General features: G+C 39.5%; 1 protein-coding gene across 4 annotated transcripts in view; it reads left to right on the top strand.

Moving 5' to 3' along the window:
- Nucleotides 1-16291, top strand: part of SLC9C2 (solute carrier family 9 member C2 (putative)) — a 111533-nt gene that overhangs the window by 10084 nt on the left and 85158 nt on the right. For all 4 annotated transcript variants that reach the window (XM_047704986.1, XM_047704989.1, XM_047704988.1 and 1 more), the window contains exons 5-8: nucleotides 314-479; nucleotides 8737-8853; nucleotides 10385-10546; nucleotides 15276-15375. In XM_047704986.1, the coding sequence (XP_047560942.1) occupies nucleotides 314-479; nucleotides 8737-8853; nucleotides 10385-10546; nucleotides 15276-15375 (545 nt within the window). The remainder of the gene's footprint in view (nucleotides 1-313; nucleotides 480-8736; nucleotides 8854-10384; nucleotides 10547-15275; nucleotides 15376-16291) is intronic.

The following is a 16291-nucleotide window of genomic DNA, read 5'->3' on the forward strand; positions in this document are numbered from 1 at the left end:
AAACCAGGAAACATTTCACACAGAAGCAGGAAAAAATGGCATTCCATTTTAAGAACATTTTGATGTTGGGAACTATTAAGTTGGACTAACAAAGAGAAAGATTAGTGAATTGCTCTTGTAACAATAAGATAGAATTTCTTTTGTTTGGAAAGGATGGTTTCTTTGAGGCAGGTAACCTAGAATACCTTTTAAAGTTATTTTTCAGAGTAGTCATATAAAATATATAACTAAGATCTGATTCTTCCATAAGTAAATGCACCCATGCCATCTTTAAATGTTGAATCTAACTCTGTGTTATGAATTGGTTTCACAGGTCTTGTTAACAGGATTAATTAGCTTTGTTGTGTCATTCATCATAATTGGATACGTGGTTCTGAAATTCAATAGAGATTTCTGGGATTTGCAGACTTCCCTACTCTTTAGCATGACCCTTGGCATGACAGACCCTATTCATTCTGTGAATTCACTGAAAACTATTGGTATGTCAGATTTATTTCTCTCTCTTACCTTGGAGATATAGAGATAATTTTTTTTTAATCTTGATTTTTCTTTTCTTTTTTTTTTTTTGCATGAATTATACATGCAGCAGGGTAGATATTTATGCTATTTTTCTTGGAGATGGGACATTGATGGACTTGAAAGATGCCATGCAAATAAGGCAACCCCAAATCTGGGATAAATAGCACCAATTATAATCTCAAAGAATTTTTTCAAGAAGAAAAGTAACTTTTCTAGAAGGTGATAAAAATTAGCATTCTTATTCCATTCCACTGAATTCTAAGTCTCAAGGTAGAAACTCTGCCCTATCCTCAGTGAAAGTTTTCCAAGGCCTTGCTACCTTTTGTTAGAACTGCCTCCCTTTCGATGTGCACTCCACTATTACTATTTAACATAGTACTGGGAACCTTAGCCTTAGCAATCAGACAACAAAAAGAAATAAAAGTTATCCAAATGGGCAAGGAAGAAGTCAGACTTTCACTCTTTCCAGATGACATGAAACTCTATGTAGAAAACCCAAAGACTCCACCAAAAAGTTGCTAGAACTAATACATGAATTCAGTGAAGTTGCAGGATATAAAATCAATGTGCAGAAATCTGTTGTATTTCTATATACCAATAAGGAAGCAGCAGAAAAAGAAATCAAGGAATTGATCCCATTTGCAATTGTACCAAAACAGTAAGATAACTAGGAATAAACCTAACCAAAGAAGTAAAAGATCTGTACTCTGAAAACTATAAAACACTTAAGAAAGTAATTGAAGAGGACACTAAGAAATGGAAAAGCATTTCATGCTCATGGACTGGAAGAACAAACATTGTTAAAATGTCTATACTTCCCAAAGCAAGCTACACATTTAATGCAATCCCGATCAAAATAACACCAGCATTTTTCACAGAGCTAGAATAAACAATCTAAAATTTGTATGGAACCACAAAAGACCCTGAATAGCATCCTGAAAAAGAAAAACAAAACCGGAGGCATCACAATTCCAGATTTCAAGCTCTATTACAAAGCTATAACCATTAAGACAGTATGGTACCAGCATAAAAACAGACACATAAATCAATGGAACAGAATAGAGAGCCCAGAAATGGACCCACGACTATGTGGTCAAATAATCCTCAACTAAGTAGGAAAGAATATACAATGGATAAAAGACAGTCTCTTCAACAAATGGTGTTGGGAAAAACTGGACAGCAACAAGCAAAAGAGCAAAACTGGACCACTTTCTTATACCATATACAAAAATAACTTCAAAATAGATGAAAGATTTAAATGTGAGACAAGAAATCTTCAAGATTCTAGAAAAAAACACAGGCAGAAACCTCTTTGAGTTTGGCTGTAGCAACGTCTTCCTAGACACATCACCAGAGACAAGGGAAACAAAAGCAAAAATGAACGAATGGGACCTCATCAAGATAAAAAGTTTCTGCACAGTGAAGGAAACAACCAACAAAAGGCAACCTATGGAATGGGGGAAGATATTTGCAAATGACTTATCTGATAAGGGTTAGTATCCAAAGTCTATTAAGAACTCAATAGCCAAAACCCAAAAAATCCAGTCAAGAAATAGGCAGAAGACATGAACAGACATCTTTCTTTCTTTGACAGAGATCACAAGTAGGCAGAGAGGCAGGCAGAGAGAGAGACAGGGAAGCAGGCTCCCCGCCAAGCAGAGAGCCCAAAGCGGGGCTTGATCCTAGGGCCCTGAGATCATAACCTGAGTGGAAGGCAGAGACTTTAACCCACTGAGACACCCAGGCGCCCCTGAACAGACATATTTCCAAGGAAGACATCCAGATGGTTAACAGGCACATGAAAAGATGCTCCATATCACTCATCATCAGGGAAATAAAAATCAAAACCACAGTGAGATACCACCTCGCACCTGTCAGAATGTCTAAAATTAACAACACAAGAAACAACAGGTGTTGAAGAGGATGTGGAGAAAGGGGAACACCCTTACACTGTTAGTGGTAATGCAAACTGGCACTCCGGAACAGTATGGAGGTTCCTCAAAAGGCTAGAAAGAGAACTACCCTAGATGCAGCAATTGCACTGCTAAATATTTATCCAAAGGCTATAAAAATGCTAATTCAAAAGTATACATGCGCTGTGATGTTTATAGCAGTATCATCAACAATAGCCAAATTATTGAGGGAGCCCAGATGTCCACTGACTGATGAATGGATAAAGAAAATGTAGTATATATACACAAAACGGAATATCATTCAGCCACCAAAAAGAATGAAATTTTGCCATTTGTGACAATGTGATGGAACGAGAGTGTATTATGCTAAGTGAAATAAGTCAGTCAGAGAAAGACAAATACAGTATGATCCGACTCATGTGGAATTTCAGAAAGGAAACAAATGAATACATGGGAATGAGGGGGAAGGGAGAGAGGGAAATAAACATAAGAGACGCTTAACAATACAGAACAAACTGAGGGGTGATAGAGGGAGTTAGATGGGAGGTTGGGATAGATGGGTAAAGGGTACAAAGGAGGGCATTTGTGATGAGCACTGAGTGGCATGTAAGTGATGAACCACTGAATTCTACTCCAGAAACCAATATTGCACTGTAATTTAACAAGTAAAATTTAAAGATTTAAAACCACACAAAAAATTTAAAAAATATATACGCCAGAAGAAGGAGATGGAAAGGAAGAGGAAGAGGAAAGAAGAAGAAAAAACGAACAAAATAAAGAGAAGGAAGAACAGTTTCCTTTTGAACTAGCTAACTTTAAAGCAGGTAGTGGAAGGGGGTGTAGTTTATTTAAAAGAAATGTGTAGGAACATAGTTGGGCAAAAACATGTTCAATAATATCTTATTCCCAAGAGGGATTCAAGTCCTGCAGTACTTCCCTCTTATTTGGTAAAAGATTATTTTACTCTGAAAATATTTTACTCTGTTATCATGTTTTATTAACACAGCAGTAAAAACATGAAATGATTAGATGCTATGGTTTCTGTTTTTGACTTGAAAATATTTCCCTAACCAATTTTAAGGTATTTATATTGAGTGGAAATATATTGCCTTATGACTGGAATGGGAAACCTCCAACCTTGCCCACAAGTGGGATTCCCAATTTTATACCCATTTATATGTGCAGTTGGGAAAACATAAGTTTTAAGACACTTTTGGTAGTGATATCCTAAATTGTCATACTTCTCAAAGAGTCTCTCATCCTGCCTCTCTCTTTTTTCTCTCACTCTTTTTTCTTTCGCTCTCTCTTTTTTTAAGTACAATTTCCCCCTATTTTTCCTTCATCTGCCTTTCTCATTTAGCCATTTGTATCTGCCAGCTGTTTTATTCATCTCATTTTTTTCCTGCTCCTTTTTGTGAAACCTCATGACTGTGACTATGAACATTATTTTTTTTTAAAGATTTTATTTATTTATTTGACAGAGAGAGACCACAAGTAGACAGAGAGGCAGGCAGAGAGAGAGAGAGAGAGAGGGAAGCAGGCTCCCTGCTGAGCAGAGAGCCCGATGCGGGACTCGATCCCAGGACCCTGAGATCATGACCTGAGCCGAAGGCAGCGGCTTAACCCACTGAGCCACCCAGGCGCCCCGACTATGAACATTATTTATCGCAGTTTCTACATTCAATTTTTTTCAAAAATGAAGTATAATAGAAAGTTTCTATTTCTTTAAAAAGAAAACTAGTGAAGCTATTTAGCTCTTAGTTGATATTTCTTTATGTCAGTAATGCTCAAGGTGGTATGTGGATTCTGGATCCAATAACATTTTTTCATTGTAAAACAAATTTTGGCTCATTTTTAGGGGGGATATCATTCTTCTTTATGGCATTCACATTCATCATTTAGGCTCTATGTGTGAATTAGATAAATAGTCCTTTCTTCAAAAATAGTTCATTTCTAACTGTCATAATACATTAATTTTTTTAAGGAAAGATAGTTTTGCCACATGCCTAAAATTATCATAATACACAAAACTATAGTTCCTATAAGCACTTGAATAGTGCTTCTTTTGATGTGGTGCCCTTGTGCCGTGTAAACTCTGCAGTTTCAATGGCCTGAGCCACTGCAAAAAGTAGTGGGTGTTCACATGCAAGAGAAAAGGAACTTGTCGGGGCGCCTGGGTTGCTCAGTCTTTGGGCGTGGGATCTGCCTTTGGCTTAGGTCATGATCCCAGGGTCTTGGGATAGTGTCCTGCATCGGGTTCCTTGCTCAGCGGGAAGCCTGCTTCTCCCTCACCCACTTCCCCTGCTTGTGTTCCCTCTCTCACTGTCTCTCTCTCTGTCAAATAAATAAATTAAATCTTAAAAAGAAAAGAAAAGAAAAGGAACTTGTCTATTTATTACCTGTTTGAAAAGAATGTACTGGGTTGAAATTTTTGCTTTAAAACAAATCTGGAATACGTCCTTATAAAGGAGTAATATGTTAAGTTTTAGTATGATCTCAATTGAGGAAAAAGTTTATAAGCTTAGAAAAAGACCTCAACATTGAGGTTGTATCTGAGTTGTGAAATTGTACGTGGTTTTTGTTTTATTCTTTCCTTATCCAAATTTCACAATGAATTAGAGAACATAAGTTAGTTCCACATTAAACCAATAAAGAATGGGGAAGTAATTCTTGTGGTATTTTGCTATTAAACACTGTAAGTCAAGGTCAAAGCTTCATACTGGGGCATGTGGGTGGCTCAACCAATTAAGTGTCTGTCTTCTGCTCAGGTCACGATCCCAGGGTTCTGGGATCCAGCCTCAGATCAGGGCTAAGCAGGGAGCCTTCTTCCTCACCCTCTTCCTGCTCATGCTCTCTCTCTCTCAAATAAATACAATCTTAAAAAAAAATCTTCATACTTCAGACCTCATATTTTACCTATTCCTGGTTGACTCACTGAATTTGATGAAGGATGAAAGGATTTCTTGACCAACTAAACCAAATGTGCTAATAGTTTCTACACCTCTTTAACCAGTATTTTTGTGCCTTCTGTCACAGTGAAAGCTAGCAACAGGTAGTAAGCTGAAGATTGGTTAGTAGCCCTCCTGGGAGTTTCCTGGGTGTGATTTAAAACTGACTCGCATACATGGAGGGCAGGGAGAGACTAAAGCAAGAGGCAGGTCACTGCAGGTTAGTAGTTGACAGTTTTTGTAAGCAAAAGAAACTTACCTACAAGGCTTAGCTTGGGCTAAGATGAAACATCCCTGCACCTGTCCACCAAATCTGGAAAGTTTATCTAGAGAAATTCCCTGGGTCGGGTCACGTACACGGTGCAGTTGTTCTGAACACCACATCACTATCTCAAGGCTCTGTCCTTGGAGCAACCTCTGGGAGCAGGAAAGGCAAGTGGAACTCACATTCCAGGGACAGGGGAGGGGCTGAAGGGCCTTCAGTCATGCAGGACCAAGTCACAGGTCAACTGCCAGTCATATCTTCTTGGTGGTATCAAAGAAGCAGGAAAATATAACCCATAAAGCGTACAAAAAGAGTAAGTAGAGGGAGTAGTGAGGCAGATGGTAGAATTAGTAGACAAAAACCTTAAAGCAGTTATTCTAACTGTATTCTATATGTTCAAAAAATTAGAGGAAAGATTAAGGCTGGGGTAGAACTTACTCCTATCAGCAGTAGAAACTACCCAAAATGAAGCACACGGAGAGAAAGACTAAGAGAAGCGAATAGAACATCCGTGAGCCACTGTGGGACAACTTCATGTGGCTTAATATCCAAGTCTCCCAAAGAGAGGAGACAGGAAAAATATTTGAAGAAATAATGAATGAAAATTTTCTAAACTTGATGAAGATTTTATAGCCACAGATTTCAAGAAGCTCAACATACCACGAGCCCAAGAAACAAAAAACTACATCATGACATGTAAAAATCAAGTTCCTAGAAAGCAATGATAAAGAGAATATCTTAAAGGCAGCCAGAGGGGGGAAAAGAGACACACTATATGCAGAGGAACAAAAATAATAATGACTTCTTTTCAGAAACAATGCAAACCAAAAGATGGTGGAGCGACATTGTTAAAGTACCAAAAGAAAAGCTTGGAATTCTCAATGAGAATATCTTTCAAAAGTAAAGGTGAAATAAACCTTTCTTAAACATATTGAAGTTGAAAGAATTTATCACCAGCAGCCCTGCGCTATTAAAAAAAAAATGTTAAAGGAAGTTAGGCAGAGAGAAACTGGCATCAAATGGAAATTTGGATCTACACAAAGCAATAGGAAGCACTGTAACTGGCAAACATATGGGGAAATATGACTTTTTTCTTATTTTAAATCGCTTTAAAAGATGACATTTAAAGCAAAATGTGGGGTAGATTTATCTGCTCCCCCATTCTTTGCATATGGTTTCCACTCTCAGGATCACAAGTTGGTGATTAAAATTCCGGCCATTGCATTCCACATTTCAGGTAAGAAGAGGAAGAAGAACAAGGGACAAAAAGATGCTCCTTTCAACCAAGTCACCTCTCCCTCCAAGAAATTTTCCTGAAGTACCAGTTGATGACTTCCCCTTATTTTTATCTCAGTGGGCACTCTTAGAAGCCTAGGCTATGAGGAAAAGTGGTCATTTAACAGGACACATTGTCACCCTGGATAAAACCAGTATTTTTACCAACATCAGAAGAGGGATACCAGTTGAACAAGTGCCAGTCACTCTCATCCTCTATCTGTATATCACAGAGCAATTAATTTTATTATATTTACCATTACACTAAGCTGTTTGTGAATGCTAAGGACCAGTAAGATTTTGTATTTAATTTTTATTAACAGCTTTATTGAAATATAATCTGCGTACCATAAAATTCATCCTTTTATTTTTTTAATTTTTTTTTAAAGATTTTATTTATTTATTTGACAGAGAGAAATCACAAGTAAGCAGAGAGGCAGGCAGAGAGAGAGGAGGAAGCAGGCTCCCTGCTGAGCAGAAAGCCCGATGTGGGGCTCGAACCCAGGACTGGGATCATGACCTGAGCCGAAGGCAGCGGCCCAACCCACTGAGCCACCCAGGCGCCCCTCATCCTTTTAAACTACAAGGGCATGTGGCTAGCTCAGTCAGTAGGGCCCGCGATTTTTGATCCTCAGAGTCATGAGTTCAAGCCCCATTATCGGGTGTGGAGCCTACTTAAAAAGAAAAAATTTTAAAAGTATTTAAAATTAAAATCTAAATATTTAAAATTAAAATTAAATCTACAGACCACCGTAGATTTCAGTGGTCTATATTTGCAGAGTTATAAAACCATCATCACTATCTAATTTTAGAACATTTTTATCACCCCAAAAGAAATCTCCTACCCATTAGCAGTCACTTCTCATTCTTCCATTTGCCCAAACCCTTAGCAACCCTGAGTCTGTTTTCTGTCTATGGATTTGCCTATTCTGGACATTTCATGCAAATCAAACCATACAACATGGTTTCCATGTTTGGCTTCTTTCACTCCGTATAATGCTTTCAAAGTTCATCCATGTTGTAACATGTATCTGTTAGTACTTCATTCTTTTCTGTGGATGAATAATTCAATCAATTATTATGAATAATGCTGCTATGAACATTCATGTACAAATTTTTGTGTGGACATGGGTTTCAGTTCTCTTGGGCATATGTCTACAAGTAGAATTGCTGGGTCATCCTTTGCACTTCTTTCTTTTTTCCTTTTATTATTTGAGAGAGAGAGAGAGAGAGAAAGTGTATGTGTGAGTGTATCAAGATTGGACACTCAACCAAAGGAGCCACCCAGGCACCCCTGTACTTATTTCTAAAATGTGATTTTTGTGGAGTCTATTCATGTTTATTCAAGCTAAATATTGTGTCCTGAGAAGTGCTCTGTCTCATTCCAAAACTCAAGCCTGGTTTGAGGCCGTGGACACTTCAAAGAATGCTCTTGTCCTGTTTGTTTATCATTGGAGAGGTTAAAAATGGTGAGTGCGGGGCACCTGGGTGGCTCAGTGGGTGAAGCCTCTGATTTCAGCTCAGATCATGATCCCAGGGTCCTGGAATCAAGCCCCACATTGGGCTCTCTGCTCTATGGGGAGTCTGCTCCCCGCCTCAACCTGCCTGCCTCTCTGACTACTTGTGATCTCTCTCTCTGTCAAATAAATAAATAAAATCTTTTTTTTTAAAAAAGGTGATTGTGATTGTCTCACAAAACCATCCCAGTCATGGCTTTTTTGGTTTTTTGTCTGACATATTCCTTCTCTTCTATTTTTGTGTTTCTTGTGCAAGAGCATCATTTTCATGTACCAAATTAAATTAAATACCTTTCCAGGTATTTCCAAAATGTATACTGATATCATAAGAGGAGAATCAATGATCATTTGTGGCTTCACATCCATTTGCTTTGGAGTATTTCGGAGCAACAGTCTCCACGTGGCTGTATTTACGGGTAGGAGCATCTTTCTTGTCTTATTTTCTAAAATCATTCTTGTATGATACATTTCAGTTCACCCTGAAATTAAAATATATTAAAGGGCCCCTGTCTGGTTTGACCAGAGGGCATGCGACTCTCTATCTCAGGGTCATGAGTTCGAGACCCATGTTGGGTATACAGATTACTTAAATAAATAAAAAAAAAATCTGGGACGCCTGGGTGGCTCAGTTAGTTAAGCCTCTGCCTTCGGCTCGGGTCATGATCCCAGCATCCTGGGATCGAGTCCCACATCGGGCTTCTTGTTCTATGGGGAGCCTGCTTCTCCCTCTGCCTCTGCCTCTGCCTGCCACTCTGTCTGCCTGTGCTCGCTCTCTCTCTCTCTCTCTCTGACAAATAAATAAATAAAATCTTTAAAAAAAAATCTTAAAAAAATAAAAATAAAATAAAATACATTCAAGATGTCTTAACTTTACTGCTTTCTCTATGCTTTACTTTTGGACCAATTAAAATAGCATATCAGATAACAAGAAAATAATTACCATCTATGTGTTTTCTTGGACAGTAAGAGGGGGAAAGTATGTTAAAGAAATCCATTTCATCTCTTTCCTTCATACCCAGACACACACAGGCACACACATCATCTGGCTCAGAGTAACTTCTTGCCTGGATCAATCCGGATCTCAGCGAGCGGATATTAAGAATTGACCTGATCCTGACTTTGAGCCTGGGGGCGAAGGCAGAATGTTTCTGGCAGCACTGCAGAGTCAGGTCCTAGACGCCATACTAGATTCTTGTAGTTGAAGTTCACTGGGATATGGAGCACGCTGCTTTGCTAGGTTTCCAGATGTGGTTCTACTAGAAAAGAAAGCAGGCAGGGAAATCACAGCATGAAAAGGGAAAAGGTGAACTCCTGATCGGTGTGATAGTTTTAGGAGAGAGGTGCTAAAAGGAGGAAGAATATTGGTGATAAAAGGGCTTTGCAGGGCTTCTCAATGGGGAGCTACAGGCGTTTGGGGTGGGACAGTCTGTTATTTAGGACTACCCTTGGCATTGCCTGAAACCTGCGCACTCCTGCCACTGTTGCCCTCACTTATTGTGACTATGGAAAATTCCTCTTCTCCATTTCCCAAATGCCCCTGGGCTGGGGGCAGAGGTCACAAATAGACAGCAGGTGGATGGGGACTCTGGACATGACTTGCTTGGCCCTAACACAGTTTGTAAAAAATATGAATTCGGATGCCCTTTGGTCAGACATTCACTCCCCAGTTTGTCACAGGCTTTTCACATTTATGCTCCCTGCCTGGCTTCTGACGACATTCGAGTCTGCTGTCCCCGGAGAAGCGAACCTCCAGCAGCCGACTGTAAGGGAAATACACCCCCAGAGTGTCTGTTTTGCCAGGCTTTCATGGGAAGCTCCCACTTGCTGAAGAACAAGGTCCCATTCAAAATCTCAAAAGCAAACCAAAGTGCATAGACCCAAATGCCATCAGTGAAAGAAATGAAAACTATAGTTCAACTTCTTTTTTTTCTTATTTTCTTTTTCCAGAGTTACATATAATCTTGAGCCTCTGCTTGGACATCTTGGGAAGCATAATATGTGGATATTCGTGTGCAAGGATCATTGAGTTTATACTGACTGACCTCTTTAGCAACATACTTACCAGTGTCATTCTTTGCATTTCAATGGTGTACATGACTTTCTACATTGGTAAGGCAGAAGCAGATACAAAAACTGCTGTCCTTAAAGGGAATCTAATGTATCTTTGTTTTTTTTTTTTAAAGATTTTATTTATTTATTTGACAGACAGAGATCACAAGTAGGCAGACAGGCAGGCAGAGAGAGGGGTGGGGAGGCAGGCTCCTTGCTAAGCAGAGAGCCCAATGCAGGGCTCGATCCCAGGACCCTGGGATCATGACCTGAGCCGAAGGCAGAGGCTTTAACCTACTGAGCCACCCAGGTGCCCCGTATCTTTGGTTTTCATTGATCTTGAATCCAGTTGCCTCTTCTCTTTTCCTTCCTCCTTGTGATAGCCCCTCTGTGCATCTTGTCATATTATCCTTCTGCCACTTCTAGCTCTTTCCCGGTCTCTCCTAAGGTCCCCTTAATTCCAAGTCCACATCCCTTCCCTCTGTATTTCTTCTCCATGTAAATACTCCGTTATTCTTTTTGAGCTCCACCTTTTGACTTTATTTTTTTTTTTTCAAAGATATTTATTTATTTATTTGACAGACAGAGATCACAAGGAGGCAGAGAGGCAGGTAGAGAGAGAGGGGAAAGCAGACTCCCCGCCGAGCAGAGAGCCCAATGCGGGACTTGATCCCAGGACCATGAGATCATGACCTGAGCCGAAGGCAGAGGCTTAACCCACTGAGCCACCCAGGCACCCCTTGACCTTTCATTTAATCATCAGCAGTCCCCTGCAAGAGGAATCAGCATTGAGCTGATTCCTGTTCTGACCCTTAGCAGCCCATTTCTAAAATGAGTTTGCTAGGAGAGATGCTCCTGACGTCTTTCCAGCCCAACCGTCTTTCATTCAGTGGGTACCAGACTGAGGAGACTGTAGGAACGGCAGCCTTTACCAGCGACTAGGAGGCAGGGAAAGAGAGGGAGAAATCAGGCATACCTGTGTCTGGAAGAGAAGCAGGGAGTGGAATAATCGCAGGAAGCAGAGAGCCTAGCACTGCTAGCCCGGCAATGATCATTTGTTGGTTTAGTCTAGTGAGATGGGCAGTTAAAGTTTTTACTGGCCTGAAGGAGGTCCCCAAGAGCTGTAGTAACTACACCGAGACAGTCAGATCTTGCTTCTGCTCTCACGCCACACGGTAGGCAAGTTCCATCTGGGAAAGACCTCAGATATCAAGAGCTTAATTACTCCTCCTGTCACCTCCCATTACCTAAAATTGCTACTTCCTCTGTAGGTAAATGGCCACCCAGGAGCTGCTTACTGCCTCAAATCAGTAAAATTACAGAAAGCCTTCACTGAAGGGTCATTTCCTTCTTCTTTCTTTTTTCTTCTTCCCTCCCTTCCTCCCTCCCTCCCATTCTTCCTTCCTCCCTTCTTTCTCCCCGTGAACCTTTATGGATGTCTTAAATATCTGAAGAGAAAAATTTAAAAATTAATATTTCCATTTCTTCCACTAGATCATGAGTTCCTTGAGGCGTGGAGGCTGTCTTTTATTCAACTTTTTATTTATTCTCTTCTCTGTGTGTCCCCCTCCCAGACAGGCCCAGTGCCCCCCATATGCCTGAAAGTAATTTAACACATGTTGGTCGAATAAATTGATACGAGTCCTTGAAGAGCTTTGGAGTTAGGCAGACTTGAATTCAAACCCCAACTTCACAGTTTATTCGCTTGTTGACCTTGGGATTTTACTCACCCTCTCTAAGCTTTAGCTAGTTTCCTCATCTATAAAAGTGGTATAGAGACACGTAATTTATAGGGTTATTGCTGGCACTAACGAGATAATGTGTGTTAGGTGACTTGCTCATGCTGATGTGCTGGAGATAGAACTTACCTCCTTGCAGGAGCAGATGGCATGTATGTCCTCACAACTCTGTACAGGCAGCATCATTTGAAATTGGCCCTATTGGAAGCATTTACACCATGGAAATTGGCAGACATTACCCAGCAGGGATTGATTGATTTTTTTTTTAATTTTTTAATTCATTTATTTTTTTACCTCCAGAGAGTTGATTTTAACATTTACCAGCTCGCCACTGGACTCAAGTTAGGGCAGCCAACAAATGTTGGTTCCTTTCCACTTTCCTTCTAAAAGAAGGAGGTGCTTCCAGTCAGTGGTTGGAAACCCTGGAACAGATCCTTCCTTTTAGTCTCAGAGGGAATCACTGCTGAGCCTTGATGTTGGACCTCTCGCTTCCAGAACTCTGAGACAATATAATTTATGGTGTTTAAGATAGTTTGTGGTACTTTGTTCCAGCAGCCCCAGAAACGGATAGTCCTCTCTCCTCCATTGCATTTTCCTCTGCTTCAGGAATTAAAGAAACACTTTGGGCAGTCCTTTACTCTTATATTTAATAAGTTCCTGGCAGCAGAAGTCAGTAATAGACATGTTATCAGGAGAAGTACCATTGCCAGAAATTCCATTGTCAAACATAGATAAAATTGAAATTCACAATTCTCTAATGTTACATTTCTGTTATGTTGCCTAATTCTGTTTTCTTCCCTCACTAGGGAATACTCAGCCAACTGGCTTAAGTCCAGAGAACATCTGATTAAAGTTAGAGTATCACCTCTTTGAGCACTGCAGTAATTTCTTTTTTTGTCTTAATTGTGTTCAAGTCATGAAATCTGGACCTCAAGAAATCACTCGTACTAGCACATTCACTCTTTTTCATGAAACAAAACAAAAATAGCACAGACACGGCCTCACAAAGGACACAAGGCTTCAGGAACATTGTTTGGTTGACAGGTAGTACAGTTGGAAATATTAACGTATCAGCCCATGGAAGAACATTTGATTGAGGGGACAAAAGGCACTTGATGAGTCAATGTATAATTCATGAGACACAGTGGGTTTTATAATAGTGTAGGCCAGAGGTATACCGCTTCCTTCTAGAAGCAAGAGGAATATTTTATCGACGTGATTCAGAATTTCTGGGGAATGGAGATAATGAAGAGTAGAAAACTTTTCATTAGTTTTATTGCTTTAAAACTCCTACAAACAGTACCTCCCCTTCCTCCTCATGTCAGTGCTGATGGCTCCACTGTCTCTTCACTGTCATCGTTGGTCTGGGTGATAAATGTCAAACTTCCATCATTATCCGAATATATTTTATAGTTAGAAAACATCCAGTCGTCAATCCTGTTGATTTTAGGGAAAAAAATCCCTTTGATTTTATGAGGAGAACCTTCACTTTTTCTTTTCTTTTTTTTTTTTTTTTAAAGATTTTATTTATTTATTTGACAGAGAGATCACAAGCAGGCAGAGAGGCAGGCAGAGAGAGAGGAGGAAGCAGGCTCCCTGCTGAGCAGAGAGCCCAATTCGGGGCTCGATCCCAGGACCCTGAGATCATGACCTGAGCCGAAGGCAGCGGCTTAACCCACTGAGCCACCCAGGCGCCCCAACCTTCACTTTTTCTATACCAGAGAGAGGAAGAGAGAGACAAAGACTGAGAGAGCCACTTGTCTACAGCATTGACTTTCTGTGATGGTTTTCTCCGTTGAGTCAGAAAAACTATTATTTTTAACTACTCAGCTTTATGAAGATGAAAGTTACTTCCTTTATTACATGGTCCATGACTATTTCCCCTTCAGAACATTTAAAATAATTGAATAGAATGGCACTTATAATTTTGTAAAAATTTTATCTAATTATAAAAGTAATACATACTGATTATAGAATTTTGGAAATATTCTGAAAAATTAAAGAAGAAAAAAAATCACCTACATACCAGTGTTATAAATTAGACCACGGACGTGTTTTGGTGTATGTCCTCAGCCTTTAAAAAAACACATATAAACATATATACATATATGTATATGAATATACCATGCAACCCTATAACATTGGGATTATACTAAATAGGATGACATCATTTCTAAAATGGAAGTTATTTACTGGTTTCCTCATAGCAGATGTTGTCTCTAAGTACTGTCTGTTACTGAGAAAGACTTTTGATAAGCTTTAAAATCCAGTAATACTAATTATAGGGAAGTGGAAATAAGATTTCAAAAGACAGTTTCCCTATCCTTATAGTTTCCAGCACTCCTGGTTTTACTGTTCTTGGTTATTTATATTAAATTCAGTTAGATACGTAGGTAAAACTAAATCAAAAGTGGACTTAAGTGATTAGATAAACCAAAGGCATAATAAAATAAATATGGAAAATATTGAAAAAAAAAAAAATTTAAATAAACAGTATTAATTTACTAAGCAATGGCTTAGTAAATAGTGACTGTATAAAGTGAATGTATAAAAGCATAGTGACTATCGCACATTCATTGATTTAAAAGTGTGCCAAGCACTTTTCATGTTATTTAGTTGAATCTGCACAACAACTGTGGAGCATTATTCTTTTACACCAATTTTACAGATGCAGGGATGCTAAGAGAAAAGGGAGGTCACATTCCCAGAGCAGCCATCTCTGCCCTGCTCCAAAGCGCTTCAGCTCTCAGTGTCTATTATTTAATACACACACATTTGTTGGCAGGCTATCTGTGGCTGTTGTTCTGCTACGACGGTTGAGTTCCATTGTGGTGACAGGGGCTGTTTGGCCCACAAAGACCGAATATTTACTCTATGATCCTTTACAGAAGAAGTTTGCCAACCCCTGATCTACAGGATTAGGCTGATCCTTGGAACAACTTTCCAAGCACTGTGACCCTTAAGTCTCTCACCAATTCTTCACTCAAGATAAAGTACCTCAGTGTGCAGATTTGAATGCAACTAATTTTACTCATTTTTTTCCTCCCCAGTGGAATTTTTGGGAATGTCAGGAATGGTTGCGTTAGTCACTGTAGGACTGAATTTAGACTCCTTAAGCTTTAAACCGAGGATTGAGTTAATAATTACTAAGTAAGTCTCCTATTGTGTACTTGGTATAGATATCATAGAAATTTTGTGCTTAAGTGGTTCTGCCTTCCTGGATCCATAAGACACCCCTTTTGTAACTTTTTTCTGCCTCTTAATTCTGAATTTTATTACCGGTTATATTTGAAAGCACTTAAGGTACCAACAATTATTGACATTGATTGATATTCTTTTGTTACAAATTATGTAGGTGTGGCTCAGAGGCTGTGGTCTTTTTATACATAACTCTTGATAAAAATTTACTTTGGATCATGAGAAATTTTAAAAATACCTCATTCCTTTCTTTCCTTCATGACATCTATGAATGGCAGCATCCTAATATGGGAAGAGCTGGAGAAGAAAAGTAGCAGAAAGATGCCACACCAGCCAAATTCTTTTTTTTTTTTTTAAAGATTTTATTTATTTATTTGACAGACAGAGATCACAAGTAGGCAGAGAGGCAGGCAGAGAGAAAGGGGGAAGCAGGCTCCCCGCTGAGCAGAGAGCCCGATGTGGGGCTCAATCCCAGGACCCTGGGATCATGACCTGAGCCGAAGGCAGAGGCTTAACCCACTGAGCCACCCAGGCGCCCCCCCCCCCTTTTTTTTAAAGATTTTACACCAGCCAAATTCTTAGCTGCCCTCTACACTTGGTAATGCAGGGTGTCATGTGACTATCTCTGCGTGGAGGGAAAACCATTTGCCTATCTTCTCAGATAAATTAGGCTCTGCAGAGAGCTGTACTAAATTATAGGATTGTTTCAGAATTACTTCATAAGTCCTAGCCCAGTATAGATCAAATGAAAGCAAATGCTAAAACAAGAAGCCATAATCCTGAATTTTCCCAGGAAGATTCATTTTTTTAAATGTAGATGACTATCCATGGTTCTGAAATTATGGTCTGTCTCCTTTTTGGGTGTTTA

This window comes from Lutra lutra, chromosome 15, assembly GCF_902655055.1.
Source record: "Lutra lutra chromosome 15, mLutLut1.2, whole genome shotgun sequence".
Taxonomy (NCBI): Eukaryota; Metazoa; Chordata; class Mammalia; order Carnivora; family Mustelidae; genus Lutra; species Lutra lutra.